Raw genomic sequence first — 26,706 nt, 5'->3', positions numbered from 1 at the left:
TACCTACCTTGATAATGATTTTACGGTTCTGCTAGCAAGCAAGCTGACCAAAGAAATGACCTTTACCTACACACTCATTGCAATCGGCTGTAAAATGAATTGCATTGGTTAACATACTGAGGTAAAGTATATGTTATATGTTAAAGCTTATATAATGCAAAAATGTTAAATTGATATTTTCACATTTGGAAGTTTATTGCTAACATTGGATCAATCTCGGAAGGTGTGGATGGAAAGTGATCTTTATTTACCAACATTATTTGGTCAATTAAACTATCATCATCGGCCAAGGCGTCTTCTTTGCGCAAATCATCATCCGAAGATGAGTTCATACGAGATGGTCCATAGCCAGTATCTCCTGAATTAGTTCTTAATGGTTCATGATATTTTGGATTTCTCTCAGATGACTCTGGTGATGGAGGAATCACGTGTTCTAAAAGCGGAATATTTTCATGTTGATGAATATTTGTTAAATTAGTTGTATACATCGTGTTATCAGGAAAAGGTTGATGATGAAAACGCGGATTATGAACCGGACACCTTTGTGTAATAGGTTTATGTATTTCGCATGAGTCTTGTTCATAACTTTCCGATATACGATCGAATGATTTTGGAGAAGTGAAAGATTCTATATGATCAAAATGATCTGGAGAATTCCGAATATGAATACCATGGGTACCAGCTGAAGTTGAAACTTGTGTTTGAAACATTTGTTGAATTCGTTTTACTTCTTCATCTAATTCAGATCTTATTCCAAACAATACATTTTGATTAAAGTTTTTATAGTTTATATTCAAAAATTTAATCATTTTTTTGAAATCTTGTGAAAGACGGATTGTTTTGAACTTTTGCAAAAATGACCATCTAACACGCTTTGCACCTTTAATGTAAGGAAAATAAACTAGTAAGATATTTTTCATATTTCTTTTTGAAATCGATTCTATAATTTCTTTATATTTGATGTCCCCTGAAGTTCTCATTTTGAACGAGTCGTGTTCAACAGGGAGTAATATCAGAACAGTTGAATTGTCATCACCACATTTTAAATTGTTGCGGCGAAAAATGCAGTCATTTTCAATCCCAAATTTTGCAATGGTTTTTTCCAGCTGTATCGATAACACTTCGTCAGCATAATTGGTGTTTGATATAATTACATACTTGTGCTGTTCAATGTGTTCGCTATTATTATCTGCAAATATTAAAAGTATATTTTATAGTTAAGATCTAAAAAAAAGAAAAGAGAAAGGGAAAATAGAGAATCGTATTTACACTGCATAATATAATAAGAAAGTACAAATAATTAAACCAAGATAAAAGGAGATACAAGAATATTCAATAATTATCGCTATTTTGTGCATTTTTTCTTTGATCTTTTTTTGTGATAATTTTCATATCATGCTTCTCGCTTGAGATGGAAAAATTATCGCTAGAAGTAGAAACTAAGGAGGCCACGTGGCGTTGCTAAAGAAATTGGCATTGAAATTGACAACGTCGTCACAGGTAAAATAGCGATAAACAGATTATCAGTGGTCTTCTCAACTCGATTGCTTTTCTCACTTTCGCTGTACCAGCTCAAGCGAGATAATCAACGATAATCTATAAGTATACAATATTGCTGTAATGTTTATATCTTCACATTTCGATAGAGAGTGTTATCGTGAATTTTATTTTTAGAAGACGGTTTTCAGTTTAATTTGTTGTGAATAAATAAAACTTAAGTAAGAATTATTCTTAATACCTAGATTTTTCTTATCCCAGGCATAGATAAACTTTGCCGTATTTGGCACAAACCTGAATTTGGAGTCATAAATGTTTTCTTCAACTTTGTACTTGTTTGGCTTTCTTTACTATTATGATATGTCACTTGTGAGTCTTATGTAGACGAATCGCACGTATGGTGTATTAAATTATAAGCCTAGTACGTTTAATAACTATTAGCATGTCGAAAAGTCCTATTGTAACGTTTATTCGTGTATTTCTCTGTCCTGAATGTTCTTGCATTTATTTGTACTGTATTCCTGTCATGTAATGTTGTCATTTTAATGTTATATTTAACGCTGTCATAAAAGCGTGAGGTTTGGCTAGCAGAATACAAGGTAAAACCAACCGGGTTTTTTTCTTTAAATGTACTGTACCAAGTCAGGACAGTCAAGTCCGTTGAAAAAACACAGAGTTAGTTATATAACAAAGATTACCATTTGTAACAAGTAATTAATACTTAGTTGTCATACCCGTATATTAGAAGTGTAAGATTTTTGTTGAACATTACTTCGGTACTGGCATGGAAATACGGATTTTTTTGTGTTATCAAAATTTGCTGTTACAAAATGATAGAAATTATTATAAATTAAGGAATGTATCTCCATCGTGCAAAGCTCTGATTTCTTTCACGGATTTGGCTATACGTTTTGGACCTTTTGGATTATAGCTCTTCATCTTTTATATAAGCTTTGGATTTCAAATATTTTCGCCACGAGCATCACTGAAGAGACATGTCGAAATGCGCATCTGGTGCAAGAACATTAGTACCGTTAATTTTATTTTATTAACTTATCCATGGAAAAGAAAGTACTGTTTGCGCTTATTAGCCTGAACTGATTAGTAACAACAGGTTTGGTCATTTGCATTTGCTGATTAACATTGCTTTTAATGATAATGATTAAGCTGAATCGTGTAGAAACCTACCTCATGCAAATACACGTTTACATGTACACATGTAAACTCATCATAGATTGCAGGATAACATTTTGAATTTACGTCAGACGCAGCGTGTTTCAACTCATCAGCGACGTTCGAATCCAAACAAATAAAAAGACCAAATAAAGTACGAAGTTGAAGAGCACTGAGGACTATAATTCTTAAATGTTTTGCCAAATATAGCTACGGTAATATATTCCTGAGGTAGAAAAAGATTAAAATTTCACAAATTGAAACGTTTTGTAAACAGATATTTTATAAATATGACTATATCAATGATCATTCATGTCAACACATACGTGCTGAATACTGGGCTGAAGATACCCTCGGGGAATTAAAACTCCACCAGCAGTTGTATCGACCCAGTGGTTGTATAAAATAAATTAATCAGAGATACCATGAATAAATTTTGTATTTATGCCAGACGCGCGTTTCGTCTACAAAAGACTCATCAGTGACGATCGAATTAAAAAACGTTGAAAAGGCCTAAAGTACGAAGTTGAAGAGCATTGAAGACCAAAATTATTAAAGCTTGCAAAATACAGCTATAGTATAGATTATCTATTCCTGAGGTATTCCGCTGTTTAAAACTCATAAATCCATGGACAAAAACCAAAATCGGGGTAACAAACTAAAACCGAGGGAAATGCATTAAATATAAGAGAACAACGACACAACACTAAAAGTAACACATATAGACAAAATCCCACGAGAATAACAAATATAACATTTATATAACATCAAAACCAAATACATGAATTTGGGATAGACAAGTACCGTGACACGTCTTATCGCAATGTGAATTTACACTAAAAAATACGAGAAAACAAACGACACAACGTTATAATGTAATATACACAGAAAGAAACTATAATATAATAATGGTCATATTCCTGACTTGGTACAGGGCATTTTTTTAAAAAGGAACACAGGACTACAATATAAATAAATTGGAGAACACAATAGACAAAGAATTACACGAACAACAGTCAACAAAAGGCAACAAGTTCAAAATTTTAATACGCCAGAAGTGCATTTTGCCAACACAAGACCTACGTGTGACGTACAAAAGTTTGAAAGCCGAAACAAGTACAAAGTTGAACAGCATCGAGGACCAAAAGATCAAAAAAGTTGTACCATAAACGGCAAGGGTTTTCTGTTATTTACCAGAACATCCCTAATATTTAGAATAATTATCACAATTAAGCGAAAGAGTTTATAATCAAATCTAGTTAATCATAATTAAATTTATTATATGGTACTTGTATATTATAAAGAAGCTAGTGTGGGCTTGCGTATTTTAGTGATGTATCTGTATTAAGAGCACGTAAACATTCATTTTAAATATCAGATGCACGGGATATTTTTATTGAAATTAAGTTCTATTCTGTCGAAACATGAAAAAAACCATTTGACGATGATAGCTAGATCGATATAATAAAATACTCACTAGATAAGTTTTGTCCTCTTCTTTTCTTTAACCAAACTAAAGTAAGTAATAACATTACTGCTATACAAGAACCGGAAACAATTGCAAATATGGTATGTATCATTGTTTTTTCATTAATGCTATTTAAATCTTCATTTGGTTCTGAAAAAATAAATATAGAAATGTTTAAACACACAATTTTTTCACATATCCTTTATGACGAAATTTTACAAAAATATGAGATGTTAACAGGATTTTTTATTATTCGGTTTGTTTTTAATAAATACACATAAATAGCTACACAATAGAATCAATACAAGAGATTTAAATTGTCCTTCTTGGCAAAAAAATCACTGCTACCATCGATGATTATATTAATGCTAATTTATTCTTTTTTTTATGAGCGACGACGAAAATTCAAACAATAGTCCATTATACACTATAGAAGTGAGTACAGAGAAAAGTTTATGTCTGAGTAACAAGACCCCAACCAGAAGCCGGAGTAAATCGTTCAACAATAATTTGTTGTAATGTTAATTTCGATATTAAACATGTAAGTAATAGAAAATGAGTTAAAATCGGATCACATATACTAACGTTTAATTTTCATGTTAATCCCTCAGTTTTTGTTGTGACCCGGATTTGCATGGGTTAAATCGATTTGTGGATATTGTATAGCGGTATAAAACTATTGCCTTTATTTGTTGCTTACGTATATCATATGGAAATGGGACATTCATCATTTAAATTTTATTGTTTGTTAGTGTCAAATTGTGTTTTATTACTCTCACCGCAACGAACAAGTTACTAACCTATTATAATTTCATGGAAACTTTTGTACTCGATACATGAATGGTCCTCTCTACAACACTTAACCTTAAATAAAGAAAAACATAGTTTTACATTTAATCAGTTTTTTTACAGAAAAGACGAGCTTGGGATAAGTGACTGTATTTGGCATAACGTTTTGAAATTTAAGATCCTCAATGCTCTTCAACTTGTTTGGCTTTATTACTATTTTGATCTGAGCGTCACTGGTGATTCATACAGTTTATTATGTAGACGAAACGCGCGTCTGGCGTATTAAATTAAAATCCTGGTACCTTTGATAACTATTAAATGCACAAGTCCGACATGAGGCGGAGACAGCGTGTCAATAAAAGAAAATTGGTTCAGTGTTCAGACAAAACGATTGTGGACACAGCACTAATTTTGTTACAGCAGTGTGTTATAAGGGTCTTGAAACAGTTGTATTTATCAACAAGCAAATTCTTATTACAAAACGTTAATATATATGCTCTGCAAAACTTCCAGTAATCGGACTGGAGTTAAAACTACACAAAATAAGCAAAAAGAATTTCTTGGTATTTTTTGTTATTGTCAAGTCGTCAACACATTGATTATATGAAACTTAATAAATTTGATGCACCAGAATGAACAGAAGAAACATTGTTCTAAATTTGGTACGCCGGGTGTATGTTTATATCCTCTACATAAGACTCATAAGAGGCACACGAATCACAAAAGTTGATACATATAAAAAAATATTTATAGCATCGGAGTTAAAGTGTTCTCAATTCTACCGAGTGTGACTGTACATTTTGACACCTGCAAAACCAAACGGATACCTTCATTCCAAACATTATATAATAAAAAAATGGCGACTTAAGGATATAATAATCGTTGATACTTTATAAATTAAAGCATCGAATTGAATGTTGCCTTAAACGCAGTGAATAAAAATGTTCGGTACTACTTAGTTAGAGTTATATTAAGCCTACGTTTGTGTGTCATTGATATCATTGATTGGAGCATGATTGTTGCTTTTGATATTTTCATATGAACTTTTCTTATGTTCAGTTTGCGAATTGAAGTGCTTAATAAACAATTTTATACGTTAACTCATTCTTACCTGAATTTCATATTGTCCAGGTGGAAGATTTAGGAAGGTGTGGATTTGCGAGACAGTTTTCTGAAAAGAAGAGAGATATATTGTAGCTGTTGCTTTAAATATATGAATTTATTATCGTATGTATTAGCAGCAGGGTGACTTCTTTTTTTAGAACGATTTTATTTTAGTAAAAAGGGAATCAAAAGGGCATGCGTGCTTGAGTATTTTACTATATCTTTTATCTATCTCAAATAACGGATCTAATTTTGCCGCTGTACGTTTGAATCTTGTAATTCACAATTTGTAAAACTCAGTTAAATCGAAAACTTATTAAAATAAAAGTTTCGATGTTCAGTTAAACAGTTGTTTTTAATAAAATTAATCCTTAAACAAATTGAAGCTTTCTTTAAGTTTCTGTTTTCAAAATTACGTTACAATGCACTGCATTGAGAACAGTTGGTAGTTAACGTTATATGGCATGTATAAAATTGTTTTGTTTCCTCTTTTGATTCGCATCAAACGCCTTTTTCACTTATTAGTTGTTTGTATATCGCAATATAAGTTTATGTTTTCATAAAATGTGTACAATTTGTCAATAGTTTAGTGAACCTTAGTATAAGTGGGAACTAAATTTAAATATTGTGTCTGATTTTCTTTGTCATTCACTTTAGAAATGATAAGTATGTTTCTATAAATTGACTAAATTCCCATAATATAACGTTTGCCAAGAGATCCTTGCCAAATGAAAGAACTCGATAATCAGATAGGTTGAATTACTTATTCGAAAAAACGGATTATTGAATACATTTCTAAATCTTTACAGTTGATAATATTTTTTTTTCTTTTCAGACTCCGAAACACTAATTTGTTATATTTAGCGAATAACTTTCTTTTTAGATGCAAGATTTTAAGTCAGTTTTCAAAACGTTAATGGCAAAGTACAAATACCTTATAGATATATAATGAGTAGCAACTTCTCTCATAATACAAGATGGTCCTGAGTTATAGATTCTAGAAACCGACGTTGTCCAGAAATATGCAGCGGACAAATTGTGATGTTACATTTTGTATACCATCGTAATTAAAAAAAAATTCTCCTCAATTTGTACTTTATAATTTAATGTCATCATCTTTTACTATACTGTACAATCAACTACTAAATCTTTTTTGTTGAGGCCTTTGTCAAATATATTTGTATGTTTGTATTTTAAACTCAGTTTCGAAGCATATTTTTTATGTGTGTTTACTCCATTTTAAGTGCTTGATCCTTATTGATGTCATGGTAACCAATCATATCTGTTTGGATAACTCGCACAATTTGTTAATTTAACGGATTTTCAGACAGTTCCTTTACAAGTTTAGGGTTTAGCCCTGCATTTTTTTCGGAAATTCATCTATTCCAATTCAGTAATATAATGATTACGTTCCATTGATCGATGATAGTAGAGTGGTTTTTTTTCAGGCTTTGTCAGTGCCATGCAGTTTATGTTTTTTTTGTGAAGTGCTACACTGTTGTTCCCTTGTTTTACTCTTGCAGTTGATGTGTTTCCATTGTTTCAAATTTATTTCTATAATTTAGTTTTTTACTTAATCGGATTATGAAAAGCGGTATACTAATGTTGCCTTCATTTATTGCATTTTTGAACTTATCTTGGAGTTCGGTTTATTAACATATTTAATTTTTATATTACCTCGTAATTTCCGCCTGTATATTTTACAAAATATGAACTGAAAGTATTCCTGTGTTCGAAAACAACATATATATCATTAGCTGTAGGATAAAAAGTTGTCGCTATTGTTGCATTCCACTTCTCAAAATCCGGATTACGAGCTTTTGCAGGAACTGTATTCCAATCATTATAACGAACTAAAAAAAAAAATGTTACTTAAATAAAATTTTAGCCAGGTCAAAGACATACCATGATTGTATACAAGTTATGATTCCATAGATCTTAATAATGTTGAATATTAACGTGAATTGTTTTGCCCATTCTACATGATTCTATAATCTATTCGTTTGCTTCGTCGAATTATGAGTAGCGGCATTTTGATATTTATGATGATTCTTTTATTGTTAATTATATTAGTAGATACAACATGGACATTTGAATCGCATAAAAAAACATATTACCACATCACAATTTGATCTTCATATGACAAGGAAGAAATCTTGAAGTGTTTTTAAATGTGTCTTTTGTTCACTCGTAATGTCTTTGTTTGTTAGTAAAGATATGGACCGACTGGTGATTGGCTGCTGAACGTCTAGTGGTGTATAATACATATTATTCAAGAGTGTTACATGTTGCTGAGATAGATTAACCTGCTTATATAGAATTTTATTTAAGAATTGAATGCTTCTTTTTGTAACTTCATTGGGGGTGTAAAAGCGTTGACCGAAGTACATTTTGTATGAAGCTCGGAAGCGCTTCATACTAAAAATGTGCGCACGGTCATTTTTGGGCCCTTTATGGCTTGCTGTTCGATATGAACCAAGGCTCCGTGATAAAGACCATACTTTGACCTATAATGGTTTACTTTTATGAATTGTTACTTGGATAGAGAGTTGTCTCATCGGCACTGATACCACATTTTCTTACATCTATTAATTATTCTTTCGGAAAACTATGATTTGATTTTCTAGAACATATATTAGATAGAGCTTATTTATAGAGAAATCACCTGGAACTACACTAACTGTATATGTCAAACTACTCAGTAAACACGTGACATTACTGCATTTAAAGTACTTTGAATATGAAGAACTATTCATAGTTATAGTAGTAAGAGTAATTGCGTAAATCTTTCGATCATAACCACAGTCATCCAATCCATAAAGACAAGGGTAAGAAATTGGAATCTGAAATGATATGAAATTTCGTATTAATTCTTATTCAAAATGCAAAACAAGAGCTATGCATGAGATGGATATACTCCTTAATTTGAAATATTGTTCAAAAATTTATAGAAAACAATTCAATAAGAAAATCATCCGTTGCTTGATATCTTACAGATATATAATTTGGACTCATTAATATTCGTTGGATACAAATTTGCGTGGATTTAGTTGGTAAAGGTAACCACGAAATTAAATGTTCGATAAATGACAAATATTCTAAAGGCTTGTGTGTAGACTTTAGCAAATCAACGAAATTTAATATCCAAAAAATTAGGTACCCACAAAATAAATAAATCAACAGCAAATAAACAAAGATTTAATCATCTAATTTGCAATTTATACTATTAAAAAAACAATTTAGGGATAACAAAGAGTAACAAACATAAAGCATATCACACGGGTCTATAAAATCTGTCCAAAGATACAATGTTTTTGTATTTTTTTAATCTCTACTGCAATTTGATAAAATTGCTGGAAGAGAAAACCTAATACGACGCTGAAGACCATATTAAACAACAAAATTAACAAAACTATTCTAAAAAAGACTACGGCTATCTATATCTGCATGTAGAAAACCACATGGTACCGAAATATTCAATATTTTATAAAAAGTAATGATCTAAATTTCCAATACATGTCAACACAAGAGATTCAATCACTGAGCTTGGGGAATAGCTTCAATATTCTGGTTGTAAAACATTTTGTAAACAATCATGCTGATAACTCAATTGTGCGTTTCGTTTACATAGTTTTCATAATGAACTCATCATATATGCCAGGATTAAAATTTTATATATACGTCAGACGCACGTTTCGTCTCCAAAAGATTCATCAGTGACGTTCGAATTAAAAATGTTTAAAAAGGCCAAAAAGAGTACGAGTTGAAGAGCATGGAGGACCTAAAATTCCTAAAAGATTTTTGCAAATGAGTTTGTTCAACTTCATAAAAATCAGCATAAATCAACAAGTATAAAACCATGGACGTTTTTTAGATGAGGAAACTGAAAATACTTACGGGTCGCTCCACATCATACGAGTCTGGCCTGTATTGGGGAAAATTAAATATTCGGTAAATCCTGTCATCCTTATTTATATCCTTCTGAAAACTATACACCTTGTCGATAAAATTACCATAAGCTTGGTTTTGCAAAACTGGACTTTCAAATATCAGAAGTATAGCTTTTGTTTCTGAAATTTTAGTTCATGTTAATTTTATTAATATTGTTGTTACATTAGATATTTATAGAATTGAATGCATACTAATTTATGAAAATGTATCCTTCTGAACAAAGAGGGAAGTTCCAAACTGAATTTCGAACTGGTATTCAATCTGTTAAGTTTGCAATTGAATTATTGATTTTTAAACCCTTTAAGTTCTATATTGTATCAATCACATGAAAGCATTGTCGATACTTGTCGTAAACCATTCCAGCCCAATGTAACCTTCTGAATTCGCTGTTTCAGAATCTAATGCATTCTGGGTAATATTTACAAAAGCGTACACCAAAACGTTGTGATTGGTTTAAAACGTTCTAAACAATGGAAATTCAACCAATGAGGTAACGTTATTTTCATTTTGTAGTACGAACAATGAAATTAACCATGATTCTTTAAATTCTGAAACGGCCAATTAGACTTACAACGGGGTGATACTCATATCAGAAACAAGATATGTGCCACCTCAGATCACTCCCGGTTTGTGGTCGGGTTTGTTTTTTGTTATTTGTTTTAAATACAATTTATTCTTTACTACAAAAGAGGGACGAAAGATACCAAAGGGACAGTCAAACTCATAAATCTAAAACAAACTGACAACGCCATGGCTGTTCAGAAACGACTTTCGATTAAGTATTTTCAGTCGTTCGCGATACACTTTTGTTCCCTTCCAATAGATATAACTCTTTTTTTATGCATACTATTATGTACTGTTTTTTACTTCTATCTATTAATGTATTTTTATATGAATAATTGAAGTGTTCATTAAATTCACCTGGCATACTTGGTTCTCCTAAAAACTGAATTTTGAAAGAAATATTAAGTGCAGGACTGAACGATATGTTGTTCGGGAAACGAAGTGGCTGTAAGGCGATGTTAGTCAAAATTGGTGGTTTGAATAGTTTGGAAGCTGTGTTATTCAAACGTGATGCAAATTCTAATCCATGTGTTTGACTAAAATCTTGCCATTCTACAATAAATAAACAAACTATAAAAAATAATCATACATATGTAAATAACGCATATATTGCTCATACGCTGCTCAAACGAATAGAAACACACATCAAATAACTTTGCTGAATAAAATAGTATTCATTTGTTAAACACCATAAAGTAGGGATCTTCTCACTGGTTGGTTGAAAATGTATGAACCATCTTACGATATTGTTGGTTAATAGATAACCTGACAATGAGGACTTGTCAAATACACCAAAGAACAATCGATATGCACACTTCAGTTGATTTTTTTTTATAGTGAATTATTTAAAAGCCAAATAAAGAACTAAAATATTTGTTAGGGATTCAGTCCTACTCTACTTTCTGTTAACAAAATCTGTCATGGTAATTAATTTTTTTGTATTTGTATTTTTGTTCTCTCCAAAATGTTTGTATTTAGAAAAATACTTCCAATCAAAAGACAGAGGTTCAGTCAACAACCCATTCTCGCCATTGTTTATTAATTGTGCTTTTTTACTGCTGATGGCAAAGTGAACGCATGATTAAGTAATGTTGATTTTGTCTCTTTGTGTTTTTGTTGTATTATGTTTTCCCCGTTGTATATATATTTGTTTAAAGTTTTTTTTTACAAAACCAAATATTAAGTTCTTGTCTGAAATGAGTAGATATAAAATATATGAATAGCATTAGGGAAAACAAAGAGCGAAGGCAGTTATATGAAAATTTGTAATATACAGATCTCTCTGATCAAAAGTTATTTTGTAATGTGGTGTTCTTAATATTTAATACCATCAGATATATGTTTTTAGAACATACACACTTGTTGTTTTACCTATTTTTCATAGATTTTAAAGAGATTCGTATATTAACACAAGTTATACAGGGTAGTCTGTCAATCAGACTGAATGTGAACTAAAATTGCGTTGGTGTCAAAACCGTATTTGCTTACTAATGAAATAAACATATAACAAACCTGTGTTATAGCCAACTTTACATCTGAACTGTCCTCCAAATTGAATTCTAGTCTAAATAAAAGAAAACAAAATTGTAATTATTATATTTTACAATTAGTATTATCCAAAAAGCTCTTGGGGGAAAAGAAACGAATTTGTTTTCAAATGTTTTGTGATTAAATACATTGATTTTAGATTAAATGCACAGTGTATGACTGTTCTCATTTAGTATATAAATAATGCAAAATCAAGTATGAAAAAAAAAATCCAGCAAATGATAAAATATTTGAAACCGTAAAACAAGTTTCAATATATGAAATGTATTATATTGACGTGAAATGCTTTGAAAAACAAATTGTTATAAAGCATCTATATTCATTATTAAGGGACACGGGGAAATCATTTGTGTGTAAGGTCTGCATAGAAATAAATTTATAATTTAATAATTTTTGTACAACATAGTTTAAAGATTTCAATTGGGTTTTTTTTTTGCAATAGGTAACCAATGAAACAATTTCCATCCACACTAATATGGCAAAATCTCTGATAACTAAATGTTTAAGAAAGAAACAGTGCTTGAGGTATAAATAAATTATGTAATCTTATAAGTGTAAAAAAATACATGAAAAAAGACACTGACAAGTATTAGAAGGTTTATAAATTGTGTTTACAATTGAATATATTTCCCTGATAATAATTGAAACAAAAGACAAGGCACACTTAGACAAGCACTTATTTTAAGTAATCGACAAAATAAGATCACACACGTAATGAAATCAGGATGATTTTAGAACAAAGCAATTATATTTATAACTCACTCAAACATATTATGTATGACAAAGATCTTTAAATTTGAAGCCTCACTGGCCAATGAGAATTGTCAGCCAATTAACCGGTCCTGAACAATATGTTTAATTGAATATTGTATTCTATTTTCTTTATTAGTATTGAATTCTAATCGTTTCAAGTTTAATAAAAATCTTCATACGTTCCAGTTATTGAATTGATTATTCTTGTACTTCCTTAAATGACGGAAAATTTAGATGTTATATAGTACATTTGTCTTGTGATAGATATCGTATGATCACATGGACAATTTTTGTAGATAATTTTAATGGTCAAAGAATTCTTATATTATATACATTGAAAAGCAAAATATGTTTTGCTTTTCTTCCGGATTAGACACATTTCGCCAGAAAATCATGCACTTTATATTTGACGAAAAATTTGAGTTTATCAGATTAGAAAATAAGGGATCAACAGTATAACTACGATGAATGTTTAATTACTACGAATAAAACCGCCTAAAACTATATTTAAGCGTTTAAAATAAAGAACGTGATAATAGAACCAAGTCAGAAAATAGGAAATTTGACGTTCAATCTAAAAACGTATGGTTAAGATCCTTGTGTTGAACTATAGATTTTCTTTTTGGATTGGAGTTTCCACATGTGCACTTAATATCATTTTATCATAAATTTTACTTCCCAACCCTCGATTTGGGGCATAATAAGTGAGTTTTCAAAAAAGACATTTGAACAATGTTGCTCTCATTAACAGTTACACCACATCTCCTTTTTATACAAATCTGTACACCTTCTACATGTCTTTTTAACAAAACGATATTACAAGTTGTGATAATAATTATATGTTCGAATAAGTACCTCAACGCATTCTTTATCTTTATATTTACTGTTTAACATTTGTGAATAGAACAACCGCTTTTAGGGATTTGCTTTTGAAAAGTAAGAGGAGTTAGGCAGATGAATTCGTCAAATTAATCTATAGTTGAAATGACCAACAAGCTATAATTAGTAGACACTAGAACACACCCGTGATATCCCGGGTCCGTGGCTGAATTAAAGTATATAACTATGCGTATGCCTTATTTTAGTATTGGTATTGTCATCTGATAGGGTCACGTCGATTATAAGATGCACAGTTTTCTCTGCTTTCAAAATCTTTCTGTTTGAAACCGTCGACCTGGAACCTATCAATTATTGGTAAAATTAATAATTTGGAAAACAAAAGGGCCTGGAATGGAGTATTGTTTACTCAACAGTATACAGCAAAATTCTAAATACACCGTTTGGTGGTGCGCCTGTCAGATGCGGAACGAACAGATAAGGTAATAGGTAACTTGTGAATATACTATTGGTATCGGTGTCGGATTCGATTCGGAACTTCTTAATTATTGGCAAAATTAATTACGTGGGAAACAAATGGGCCTGGAGTGGTGTAATTTTCAATCAACACTATTGTACTATATTAGTTATATATAAAGTTGAATTCTTTGATTCATCGTTTTTACGTGATGACGGCTGACAAATTGGACCTCGTAATTTTAGTATTATAGATGTGTAATCAGTAATATCTTACAATAGATATGCTTAGTAATGTCACAGTATTAAAAATATTTACATTTACATGATTTCTTTAAAAACTTTAAAAGTGTTTGTCACACAATAGATGTATCGAATATACAGTCTTACAGGATTGTGCAATTCTTTTCAAATTTCAAAGAAAGTTTGATTCCAATTATTATAAAACAAATTGAAGCATTTAATTTTTATATCGAATAAATGTAATGCATTAAAATGGATTTGGTACGAACATAGTTCTTTTTAAAATACCATCGTGTCCCAATGTCTCATTCGTGTTTGAATCTCGGAATTTCAAATGATAGCAATGCGTCATTTATAAATCTTTTTAAAATCTTTTTTTTTTGTAATTCTTAAATTAAAAAGAAACTTTGGGCAGAGTTGACTTTAGATGGATTTGACTATTATTTTTGTAGGGTTTCGGTTCTTATGCATTTTTGTTTTTCAAATTTTCAGCTTAGAGTGTTCCTGGTGAATATGAATATAGAAAAACGCTTTGGAATCATGAAATTATTTGTGTGTTGTTTTAATTTTTTACCTTTAATCTTGCCATTATACTCTTTTTGTCGGGCCTTCAATCTTTGTCGAAAAAGCGAGACATAGCAATCCTACATTCCGTCGTCGGCGTTGTCATCATAGTCGTTGTCGGCGTTGGCGGCGTCAACACATATTCACGCTGTGGTTAAAGTTTTTGAAATTTTAACAGCTTTCTTAATCTAACCTGGGTTTTTCTACCAAACTTGTACAGAAGCTTGTTTATTAAATAGTATCCAGATTTTTCCGTATTTTACTTATAAATGAACTCATCATAGATACCAGGATTAAATATTTATATATACGCCAGACGTGCGTTTCGTCTACAAAAGACTCATCAGTGACGCTCGAATAAAACTAGAGGCTCTAAAGAGCCTGTGTCGCTCACCTTGGTATATGTGAATATTCAACAAAGGACACAGATAGATTTGTGACAAAATTGTGTTTTGGTGATGGTGATGTGTTTGTAGATCTAACTTTACTGAACATTCTTGCTGCATACAAATATCCCCATCTATAATGATTGGCCCAGTAGTTTCAGTTGAAAATGTTAGTAAAAATTTACAAATTTTATGAAAATTGTTAAAAATTGACAATCTGTTTGTCTGAAATTTTCAGGGCAGATAGATCTTGACCTGATAAACAATTTAACCCCATACCAGTTTTGCTCTTAATGCTTTTGTTTTCGAGTTATAAGCCAAAAACTGCATTTTACCCCTATGTTCTATTTTTAGCCATGGTGGCCATCTTGATTGGTTGACCGGGTCACCAGACACAATTTTCAAACTAGATACCCCAATGATGATTGTGGCTAAGTTTGGTTTAATTTGGCCCGGTAGTTTCAGAGGAGAAGATTTTTGTAAAAGATTACTAAGATTTACGAATAATGGTTAAAAATTGACTATAAAGGGCAATAACTCCTAAAGGGGTCATTTGACCATTTCGGTCATGTTGACTTATTTGTAAATCTTATTTTGCTGAACATTATTGCTGTTTACAGTTTATCTCTATCTATAATATTATTCAAGATAATAACCAAAAACAGCAAAATTTCCTTAAAATTACCAATTTAGGGGTAGCAACCCAACAAGAGGTTGTTCGATTCATCTGAAATTTTCAGGGCAGATAGATCTTGATCTGATAAACAATTTAACCCCATGTCAGAATTGCTCTAAATGCTTTGGTTTTTGAGTTATAAGCCAAAAACTGCATTTTACCCCTATGTTCTATTTTTAGCCATGGCGGCCATCTTGGTTGGTTGACCGGGTCACCGGACACAATTTTTAAACTAGATACCCCAATGATGATTGTGGCCAAGTTTGGTTTAATTTGGCTCAGTAGTTTCAGAGGAGAAGATTTTTGTAAAAGTTAACGCCGGACGCAGGACGACGACGACGACGGACGACGACGACGGACGACGGACGCAAAGTGATGAGAAAAGCTCACTTGGCCCTTTGGGCCAGGTGAGCTAAAAATGTTAAAAGGCCAAATAAAGTACGAAGTTGAAGAGCATTGAGGACCAAAAGGTTATCTATTTCTGAGGTAGAAAAACTTAGTATTTCAAAATTTCAAAATTTTGTTAACAGTTAATTTATAATTATGAACATATCAATGATAAATTAAGTCAACACAAAAGTGCTGACTACTTGGCTGGTGATACCATCGGGAAAATAAATCTCCACCAGCAGTGGCATCGACCCAAACTCATCATATAAATGAACTTAGTTTTTCTTTTTCCAGAAAACATTACATTCACTCTGTTGTCAAAGGTTTTAAAATTTTAATAACTTTCTTAAACTATCCTTGATTTGTACCAAACTTGGACAGAAGCTTGTTTATGATCAAACGCTAGAATTTAAAAGGAAATTTTGTTAAAATTTTGTACCTGTTTATCAGTATTTTACATATAAATAGACATAGTTTTTCTTCCAGTGAACATTTCATATAGTCTGTAGTTTAAAATTTAAAACATTTTATTAGATTGATAAACTATCCTGGATTTTTACCAAAATTGGACAGAAGTTTCTTACAATCGGAAGATAGTATCTATAGAAATATTTTTAGTATCGATAGAAATATTTTTATTACTTTTTTTCCCTCATTTTTTGTTGCGCCTGCGATTAACAGCAAAAGTAGGCGAGACACTGGGTTCCGCGGAACCATAAGATTTTTTGGGTAAAAAATTTGAGAAGGTGAATGACTGTTGCATAATTAGTTTTTTACAATTTTATTTTAAATATTTTACGATTATGGTAGTTTGTCTGTGAATGTCAATTTAAGAATATATCAAGCATTACGCATTTTTGCTATTGCGCCAAAAGTCATATCCTTACTATCCCATTGTTTCGCTCTTCCTGGTTAAAAATAAATGAACTACCTCGGATAGATTTAAACAAAGATTTTTGTAAGATCAGGAAGCCATGGTAGAAAATATTTGACAGAAAATGAATTACATACTCAGAACTCTTAAGATCTTATTACAGAAAACAATTTACCTTATATAGCCATTTTAAAAAAAATTGACAAATTTCCTTGATATACTGAATTTTCGAAATAGCTATGAAACAATCAAAATGATTTAAATTTTGCAAAAAACTGATATAAAAATAACCTAATTCAACACACTTTTCAGAAAAATCTTTTATATATTTTTTTATATTGAAATTGTAGAGAGAAAATAAGATGGGAGTTAGTTAACAACAAATACTTCCGCAAGTGAAACTCTTTTTCTTTTTCTTTTTTTTATCTCCATCAACTAAAACGTGTTCATATACGCATTAGCAGGAAGTACATAAATTAAACATTAAATATATACGAAATTTATCAAAACACGAGATAATTTTATAGCCAATCCATAATATCTGTGTTGTCAATTTATTTTGAACAAACATTCGTTAGATAAACAGGCGACTAAAACGAAAGACTGGATTATCATAAATCGATGCTATGGCTATTTATAATTTTATCATTTAAAGAAGACAGCATGTGAATCATCATATTAAGCGGCTATGTAAACATTAGATGTTGCCAACTGCTCTACAATGAAACCTAGAACCTTAGTCGGTACATGCATACCAAGTGTGTAAATATAATTCCCTTTGAGATGTAGCATGATATTAAACATTTATATATAAGACAATTGAATTTGGTGATTAGAAATCTCACCATGCATGCATGTCTTTTTTTGCTGTGATGATTTACTATTGTTTCAGAAACGGGAGAAGGTTTGGTATCATTAAAACGTTTAATCCCGCTGCAATTGTTTGCACCTGTCCCGAGTAAGGAATCTTATGTTCAGTGGTTGTCGTCTGCTTATGGGGTTCATAAGCGTGTCTATTTTTTTAGGTTTTATATAGAAAAGACCTTTGGTTCTCCCATTTGAATGGTTTAACACTAGTATTTGTTGGCTTCCTGTATAACTTGCTGTTCGGTGTGAGCAAAAGCTCTGTGTTGAAGGCCGTACCTTGACCTATAATGTTTTACTTTTTTTCGTCATTGCCAAATTAACAGTAATGTAAGACATTCCCTTATAAATAAATATCAAACAGAAAAGCAAAAGAAGAAAAAACGACAAAAAAGTTTCTAGAATGTATCTAATGTTAAAAGGAAGATGAGGTATGAGTGCCAATGAGACAACTGTCCAGAAGAGACCAAAATGACATAGACATTAACAACTATAGGTCACCGTACGCTAAACTACTAGTTGTGTGAGTAATTATTGGTAACTATTAATCTCTTACTGATTTTCTTGAGTTAAAAACTATGTCTATATCTATTGTAAAAAAGTATTCATATTTTTGCAAAATCTAAAAATTCCATTTTTGGTATGACTGAAAAAATATATAATATTCCATAAGAAAGGAAAAAGGAAAAAATAAGTATTGGATAACATCGATTCAATTTTCATTACATTAACCTAATTTCAGTTTAAAACGATCAAATTCTAAAATTATTATCCACTTCCTCATAACAAATTCTTAAACAACTCGATATTTTTATTGAAAAAAGTCCTTTAAGAACTTTAAATTTTTATGTGCATTCAAGAGAATGATTCTCCGATATCATGATATACCGTATGATAATTCAATTTTGTTTTTTCTTGTACTTCCTCAAAAGAGGGAAAACATAACAAGTACACTCAATCAAACAATCGTTACAAGTGTCATTCAAACTAGCTTTTTGATAACTTTAAACGGGCATTACATTAGACAAAAATATTCTCTTATTTTTTCCAAAAACATTGATTAAAAGCATAATGAAAAATTATATTTAACTGTTTGGTTAAATTCCGATCAACTAAGATTGCACAGCTTGCTGATATATTTATGTCTTTTAACATGTTTAGGTCAATAATTTAACCTCATTTGAAATACGCATTCAAGCTACCTTTTTGTTGTTGCTGATTTTATTATAACTTGGATACATGTTACTAGAATATAAAATATTAGAAATAAGATGAATTTGACAGCTAATAATCTTTTAACAAAATGTTTAACGTATATGTAAATTGTTAAATATTGTCACTCTCCAAAATGTCATTCTCTGGAATTAGAACTTTCAATTTCAGTATTTAACAGACAAATTCGCATCTGGTGCAGACATATTGGTACCTTAAATGTTATTACTACAAAGAAGATAAAAATATGGATATAAAAAAAGGGTCGTCTTTTTTAACAAGCATTTGTTTATATACAATTGGGATATTGTATAGAATTTCTTTGTTATGGTCAGAACATTTTTATGACGAAACAAAGGATAATATAATAGATATAAGATGTGGTACGAGTGCCAATCAAACAACTCTACAACCAAGTAACAATTTGCGAAGGGAAAGCCATTATAGGTCAAAGTTCGATCTTCAAAATGGAGCCATGGTTTACACTGAACAGCAAGCTATTTAAAAGGGCTCTAAAAAGGACTTGTGTTAATAGTTATCAAAAGTACCAGGATTATAATTTTATACGCCAGACGCGCGTTTCGTCTACATAAGACTCATCAGTGACGCTCAGATCGAAATAGTTAAAAAGCCAAATAAATACAAAGTTGAAGAGCATTGAGGATCCAAAATTCCCAAAAGTTGTACCAAAAACGGCTAAGGTAATCTATTCCTGGGGTAAGAAAATCCTTAGTTTTTCGAAAAATTCAAAGTTTTGTAAACAGAAAATTTATAAAAATGACCATATAATTGATATTAATGTCAACACCGAAGTGCTGACTACTGGGCTGGTGATACCCTCTGGGACGAAACGTCCACCAGCAGTGGCATCGACCCAGTGGTGTAAATAGTTATCAAAAGTAACAGGATTATAATTTTATACGCCAGACGCGCGTTTCGTCTACATAAGACTCATCAGTGACGCTCAGATCGAAATAGTTAAAAAGCCAAATAAATACAAAGTTGAAGAGCATTGAGGATCCAAAATTCCCAAAAGTTGTGCCAAAAACGGCTAAGGTAATCTACTCCTGGGGTAAGAAAATCCTTAGTTTTTCGAAAAATTCAAAGTTTTGTAAACAGAAAATTTATAAAAATGACCATATTATTGATATTCTTGTCAACACCGAAGTGCTGACTACTGGGCTGGTGATACCCTCTGGGACGAAACGTCCACCAGCAGTGGCATCGGCCCAGTGGTGTTAATAGTTATCAAAAGTAACAGGATTATAATTGTATACGCCAGACGCGCGTTTCGTCTACATAAGACTCATCAGTGACACTCAAATCGAAATAGTTAAAAAGCCAAATAAATACAAAGTTGAAGAGCGTTGAGGATCCAAAATTCCCAAAAGTTGTGCCAAAAACGGCTAAGGTAATCTACTCCTGGGGTAAGAAAATCCCTAGTTTTTCGAAAAATTCAAAGTTTTGTAAGCAGAAAATTTATAAAAATGACCATATTTTTGATATTCATGTCAACACCGAAGTGCTGACTACTGGGCTGGTGATACCCTCGGGGACGAAACGTGCACCAGCAGTGGCATCGACCCAGTGGAATAAATAGTTATCAAAAGTACCAGGATTATAATTTTATACGCCAGACGCGCGTTTCGTCTACATTAGACTCATCAGTGACGCTCAGATCAAAATAGTTAAAAAGCCAAATAAATACAAAGTTGAAGAGCATTGAGGATCCAAAATTCCCAAAAGTTGTGCCAAAAACGACTAAGGTAATCTACTCCTGGGGTAAGAAAATCCTTAGTTTTTTCGAAAAATTCAGTTTTGTAAACAGAAAATTTATAAAAATGACAATATAATTGATATTCATGTCAACACCGAAGTGCTGACTACTGGGCTGGTGATACCCTCGGGGACGACACGTCCACCAGCAGTGGCATCGACCCAGTGGTGTAAAGAGTTATCAAAAGTAACAGGATTAAAATTTTATACGCCAGACGCGCGTTTCGTCGTCATAAGACTCATCAGTGACGCTCAGATCGAAATAGTTAAAAAGCCAAATAAATACAAAGTTGAAGAGCATTGAGGATCCAAAATTCCCAAAAGTTGTGCCAAAAACGGCTAAGGTAATCTACTCCTGGGGTAAGAAAATCCTTAGTTTTTTCGAAAAATTCAGTTTTGTAAACAGAAAAATTATAAAAATGACCATATAATTGATATTCATGTCAAACCATTTAAACAATCTATATAAGAAACGAGAAATCACATCAACAATCTACTGAACAACAGGTTCCTGACTTAGGACAAGTGCGGACAAAATCAGCAGTTTTAATCGTTTTAATAGGTACCAACATTCACCCTTACCCGAAACATCCCATCATAAGAGACACACTATAAAATATCAATTGAAATGGCTTAACTCAATCAAAAGACACATTACACAAGTGAGCTTACACTGAAGTGAACTTACATTGAATACAATACATTTATAGTAAAAGTAGTTAAATTGATTTTAGCTATTACTTTATTTAAGTTCTTGCCCTTTGACAGATACAAAATTGTAAAAGCCGCAGGGAATATTTCAATTTTTAAAAATAAATTTCCGTAATGTTGAAAATCAACTATCTGCATAACAAAATGTGTGCTTAGACCGAAAACAAATTTGCTAGTTATCAAAATAAAAACGACAACCACTAAATTACTGTTTTTTTACTTCAAATTTTAGTTATTTACATATTAAATTCGGATAACTTCTGTGAGGTTTATTTCTGTTTGAACTCTTTCATTATAGATTATATGTAAACTCATCATACATACTAGGCTGAACATTTTGTACGCTTTATTCGCGTGTATTAAATATTATCTTTGGAATGTACGCTTTTTTTGTTTATTTAACATATAGTGCATTTCAATAAAAGCATTATAAAGCATAGTTTTATAAGTGCTAGTAACCTGAGTGTCATACCCCGATTATCGCATTGTCTTCCTGGTTGAAGTGTAAATGAACTTTTTCGGTACAAAAATATAATTCGTGTTATGGAGCAGGAAGCCACATCACATAATAGATTACAGAAAATCGATTTTAAAGTTAGAACTGTTAACAGAGTTTTAAGATGAAATCGAATGTTTACCCTAAACGTAAACTAAAGTTTTGAAATAATTATTTGAAATATATGAATAAATAGTTATCAATCAGATTATTGATTATTACATCATAATATGTTTAATTTTACTTTATTTTTTGTACACATCCCTGAATTATAGATATTTTGGTGGATATTTATATGTTAACAAGGTCGTGTTTTCTCTGACGCTTAATGACGTCATTATACTACATCCATTGCGTGTTTGATGTGTACCGATTGCAATTTCTGTCTTAGACACATGGTTTTCATGACTTAATATTGCTATGAACCAGCTTTAAGTAATTGTTATTTGTTTATTTTTTATTTTTATTTGCTTTATATCGATCTGTCAGAATTAAGCCCTTTTCAATTCGTTTCTAAAGTTTGTTCTTATATAGATATAGGAAGATGAGGTACGAGTGCCAATGAGACAACTCTCGATCCAAGTAACAATTTATAAAAGTAAACATTATAGGTCACGGTACGGCCTTCAGCCTTGGATCACACCGTAGAGCAAGCTATAGAGGGCCCCAAAAAGTAGTATTGTAAAACAATTCAAACGGGGAAACCAAATTTATAATCTATATACAAAACACGTATGAACTACATAAGCAAACGACAACTACTGTACTTCAGATTCCTGACTTAGGTCAGGTGCAAACGTTTGCAAAAAGGAATTATGGTGTTAAGTAATATTACTATTATAGGTTATTGGAGGATTTGGGTGTAAACTTATTTTCTGCATAAGAATCTTTTTTCTTTCTTTCTAATTTTGAAAATTTCTAGTCTGAAATATTTGTATATAACTAAAGCAAGTGGGATTGCGTCTGACATCGTTCTCATTTACTGAATCAGACTAACATATTGTATATTTGACACAAACGTATGTTGCACAATAACAAATAACAAATCTCTTTAGACAAAATTGGATGATAAACATTTTAGTCAAAATATTAAATATAAATACTGCGAAATAAACCGTAACCTGGCAACGAATATTGTTTTCTCAATCTCTAATTCTTCCTGGTTTAGAAGTTCAATTGATATAAAGTTCACCTTGCAAGTTTATATCGATGTCTCTTTTGTAATATTTTAATAATGACAGAAAACGAAAGCAAACGTTTTCCTTCCATAATTTAAGAGATGATTCAAACTTGTATTTCAGTGTTAAGATTTGAATGTTTGATTGATGTATTTTAGTAAAAAAAATTGTTGTTCAATGTTTGATTGATGTATTTTAGTAAAAAAAATCGTTGTTCAATGTTTGATTGATGTATTTTAGTAAAAAAAATCGTTGTTCAATGTTTGATTGATGTATTTTAGTAAAAAAAATCGTTGTTCAATGTTTGATTGATGTATTTTAGTAAAAAAAATCACACTGGTAGTATGTATCATCGGGAAATTATCATTTTGAGGCGCGTGATGACCATGGAGCTTGTTGATATATATATTTTTTAAAGTAAGATCGAGTCACTATTCATACTTCATTGTCAATAATTACAATTAATACGAATAACATATATTACAAGATGACATCATTTCTCAATTAATGCAAACAAAACACAGTAAATAAAAACAAAACCAAAGAAGAAGAAAAAAAACACACAAGTACAACACGTTCTTGTTTAAACATGCATATTTTATAGTTTGCTACATTCAGCTATAAAAACGTTTGTAGAAAGCAATTGATTATTTTTAGAGCGCAAATGATTAGATGTATTTTTGATATATTGTACACTATATATAAAATATATAAGCTACCTATAAGAACCGATTTGGACCGTAAACATCTTTTAAGAGGCAGTTGTTTTAATGTGCTTGATTTCAATTTTGCATAATGTTTATCAAAAATTGATACAAATCCCAACCTCTTTCACACATGTCATTACATTGAAGTCATGCACCCTTTGAAGTAAACCGTTACCAGTGAGTAATAAAATGATCATGAGATGAATTTCAACAAAGAGAAATGAATATGCGTAGTAAAGTTTGATAAATAGTAAAACACTTTAAAAGATAAAAAAAAGTAAACAACATATTGGAATATCCACTGGAAAACCGGAAATATTAAATAAAATTGAATACCTAAATCTGAGATACCACTTCCTCTGATACGATGACCTTGATCTCTTCATTGTTAGTTAATATCATGCGGTAATAACTTATTTTATATAGATAGTGAACTATATGAATTAGAAAAGTGAGCTATGATTACAAAAACAAGACCGAGCCACCAAATTTCACACTATTGTTTTACCTTTTCTTGGGTTCGATCAATTCTAGCTAGAAACTATAACAAACAATTAGCTAATGACACATTTGTTTAAAAAAATTATTTGAAATATAATGCTTTTGGTCACATTTTATTTAATCTGATGACGTTAAGTAACCAAACTCTTTATATGTAGATTTTACCTGGACCTATGTCGTCCGTCTGTAAGACCAAGAGCTGTCTGGCGATGTGGGATGTATAATTATGAGTTTGAGTCCTGTGTGAATCGGAATTAAAATCCAGGGCCTCGTGTTTTTGGGAATCACATGAACTCTCGAGTTTTAAAAACCGTAGTTTCAACGTAGTGATGTGCCATGAAGACTACATGTTGCAAAACGGACGTTGAATAGTACATGGCGATCAACCTTCCCATCGAAATACATTTTGTTTGATCATGGTCGATCTTTTAGCTGTATCTATCTGATCAACTGCTTGTTTTTCCTCTTCCTAAATGTGCAATACATTGTTTGCACTGGACGTTAAGTAAACAAAAATAAATAAACTACAGATGGTAAGAAAAAAATGTATTTTTATATTTCTTGAGTATATAGATATAGGAAGATGTGGTGTGAGTGCCAATGAGACAACTCTCCATCCAAATAACAATTTAAAAAGTAAACTTTGAGATGACATAGATGGGTTCTTTTTAGAGCTTTTTTTTACGGACACCGGGGAAATGAGGATTTTTTGTTTTGGCAAATTGTACTTTATATAAAACCGTTGTCAGACAAAATGCGCAACTTAATTCATATTACAAATTTCATTCTATTTCTATAGACATTACAATTTTAAATAATAAAATAAAATTTTCCTAATATATCACTTAAAAAAGTGAGAGAAGAAATGAAGAATGCATTCCAAATTATAATGTTCAATAAAAAGACAGCACTATGGAAGAACGAACATTACATAGAAAACCTAATATCGAGCAATATAAACCCCACCAAAACAGGGGATGAACTCAAGCACTCCAGAGGGAAATTAGACAATTGCCTTAATTTTAGATAGAAACTTGCATGTCAATAAAAAAAATTATTCACATAAAAAAATTGGAAAATAATAGTACAAATTTGTTTTTTATTGTGTTGTATTATTAATTGAACATATTTGAAGTATCGATTAGTCCTAATAGAAATAATTTGAAATACATACATAAATTAATAAGTAGGTTAAAAACTAATTATTTTGAACATCTATATATATTTTTTTGTTGACGTTTTTATTTGTTGACTTTTTTATTTTATTTCGTAACGCTTATATTATGCAACAAACAAATATTCAAGTACATAATCAGTATTATGCTAGTGAATAGAATTAATATTCAAAGAGATAACATTTAATCGAAATCAGCAAACACTATTTAAAGGTTTGCCCACACACGTTTATTTTATTTACTTTCTGTAGAACACTTGACCGAACAAAAATGTGTTATCCTATTGATATGCGTAATGTCAATGTACTATTCTAGTAATGGACTTAATTTTGGTAATGTTTATAGTATACAATGATATGTCAATAAACATATGTGACCAAGTGTATGTAAATGACGAAGGAATTGTGCCAATATATTTTATAGATATAAGTGTAAGGTAAACAAATAGTTTGACATTTAAATACACGTCTGGGTATGAAGTATGAATCAAAATAAAATCGACTAATCATATATTCAACTTACCGGCTTCGAACATGTTTCGTCACAGGGGGGATTTCCGCTGAAGGGGCTTACCGGACACCCCGCTGCCACTATGGCGGTAGCCACAATGTTCAGTTGAAGAACAAGGGTAAACACCCAAAATAAAGGTGTTTTGCCCGTGGACATTTTTATCCCCTCGCACACATGTTCTTCACATCTACCCTGTGTGAATTCGGTTTTAAAACCAGGAAGTATTTTTGATCTAGTTACCTGTAAACAAATGGAGCGCATGATACAATTGTTAAAGTGGGACCAATCAAAATAAATTAGTTT

At 31.2% G+C, this 26,706-nt stretch overlaps 2 protein-coding genes across 2 annotated transcripts; both read right to left on the bottom strand.

Annotated features, from left to right (window-relative positions):
* Positions 1 to 139: 139 nt before the first annotated feature.
* LOC134724095 (uncharacterized) lies at positions 140 to 4,292 on the bottom strand. Its single transcript, XM_063587433.1, has 2 exons — positions 4,148 to 4,292; positions 140 to 1,189 (listed from the first exon to the last, which is right to left on the bottom strand). Exons 1-2 carry the CDS (start codon positions 4,248 to 4,250, stop codon positions 180 to 182), a joined length of 1,113 nt encoding a protein of 370 aa, XP_063443503.1. The 5' UTR covers positions 4,251 to 4,292; the 3' UTR covers positions 140 to 179.
* A 641-nt stretch (positions 4,293 to 4,933) lies between these two features.
* Positions 4,934 to 14,972, bottom strand: LOC134715811 (uncharacterized). Its single transcript, XM_063578315.1, has 8 exons — positions 14,958 to 14,972; positions 12,059 to 12,110; positions 10,904 to 11,116; positions 9,929 to 10,101; positions 8,697 to 8,874; positions 7,709 to 7,884; positions 6,039 to 6,098; positions 4,934 to 5,002 (listed from the first exon to the last, which is right to left on the bottom strand). Exons 1-8 carry the CDS (start codon positions 14,970 to 14,972, stop codon positions 4,934 to 4,936), a joined length of 936 nt encoding a protein of 311 aa, XP_063434385.1.
* Between the last annotated feature and the right edge of the window lie 11,734 nt (positions 14,973 to 26,706).

This window comes from Mytilus trossulus, chromosome 1, assembly GCF_036588685.1.
Source record: "Mytilus trossulus isolate FHL-02 chromosome 1, PNRI_Mtr1.1.1.hap1, whole genome shotgun sequence".
NCBI classification, from domain to species: Eukaryota; Metazoa; Mollusca; class Bivalvia; order Mytilida; family Mytilidae; genus Mytilus; species Mytilus trossulus.
Note: the sequence above shows the minus strand (reverse complement) of the source record. Positions and strands in the feature narration are given on the sequence as shown.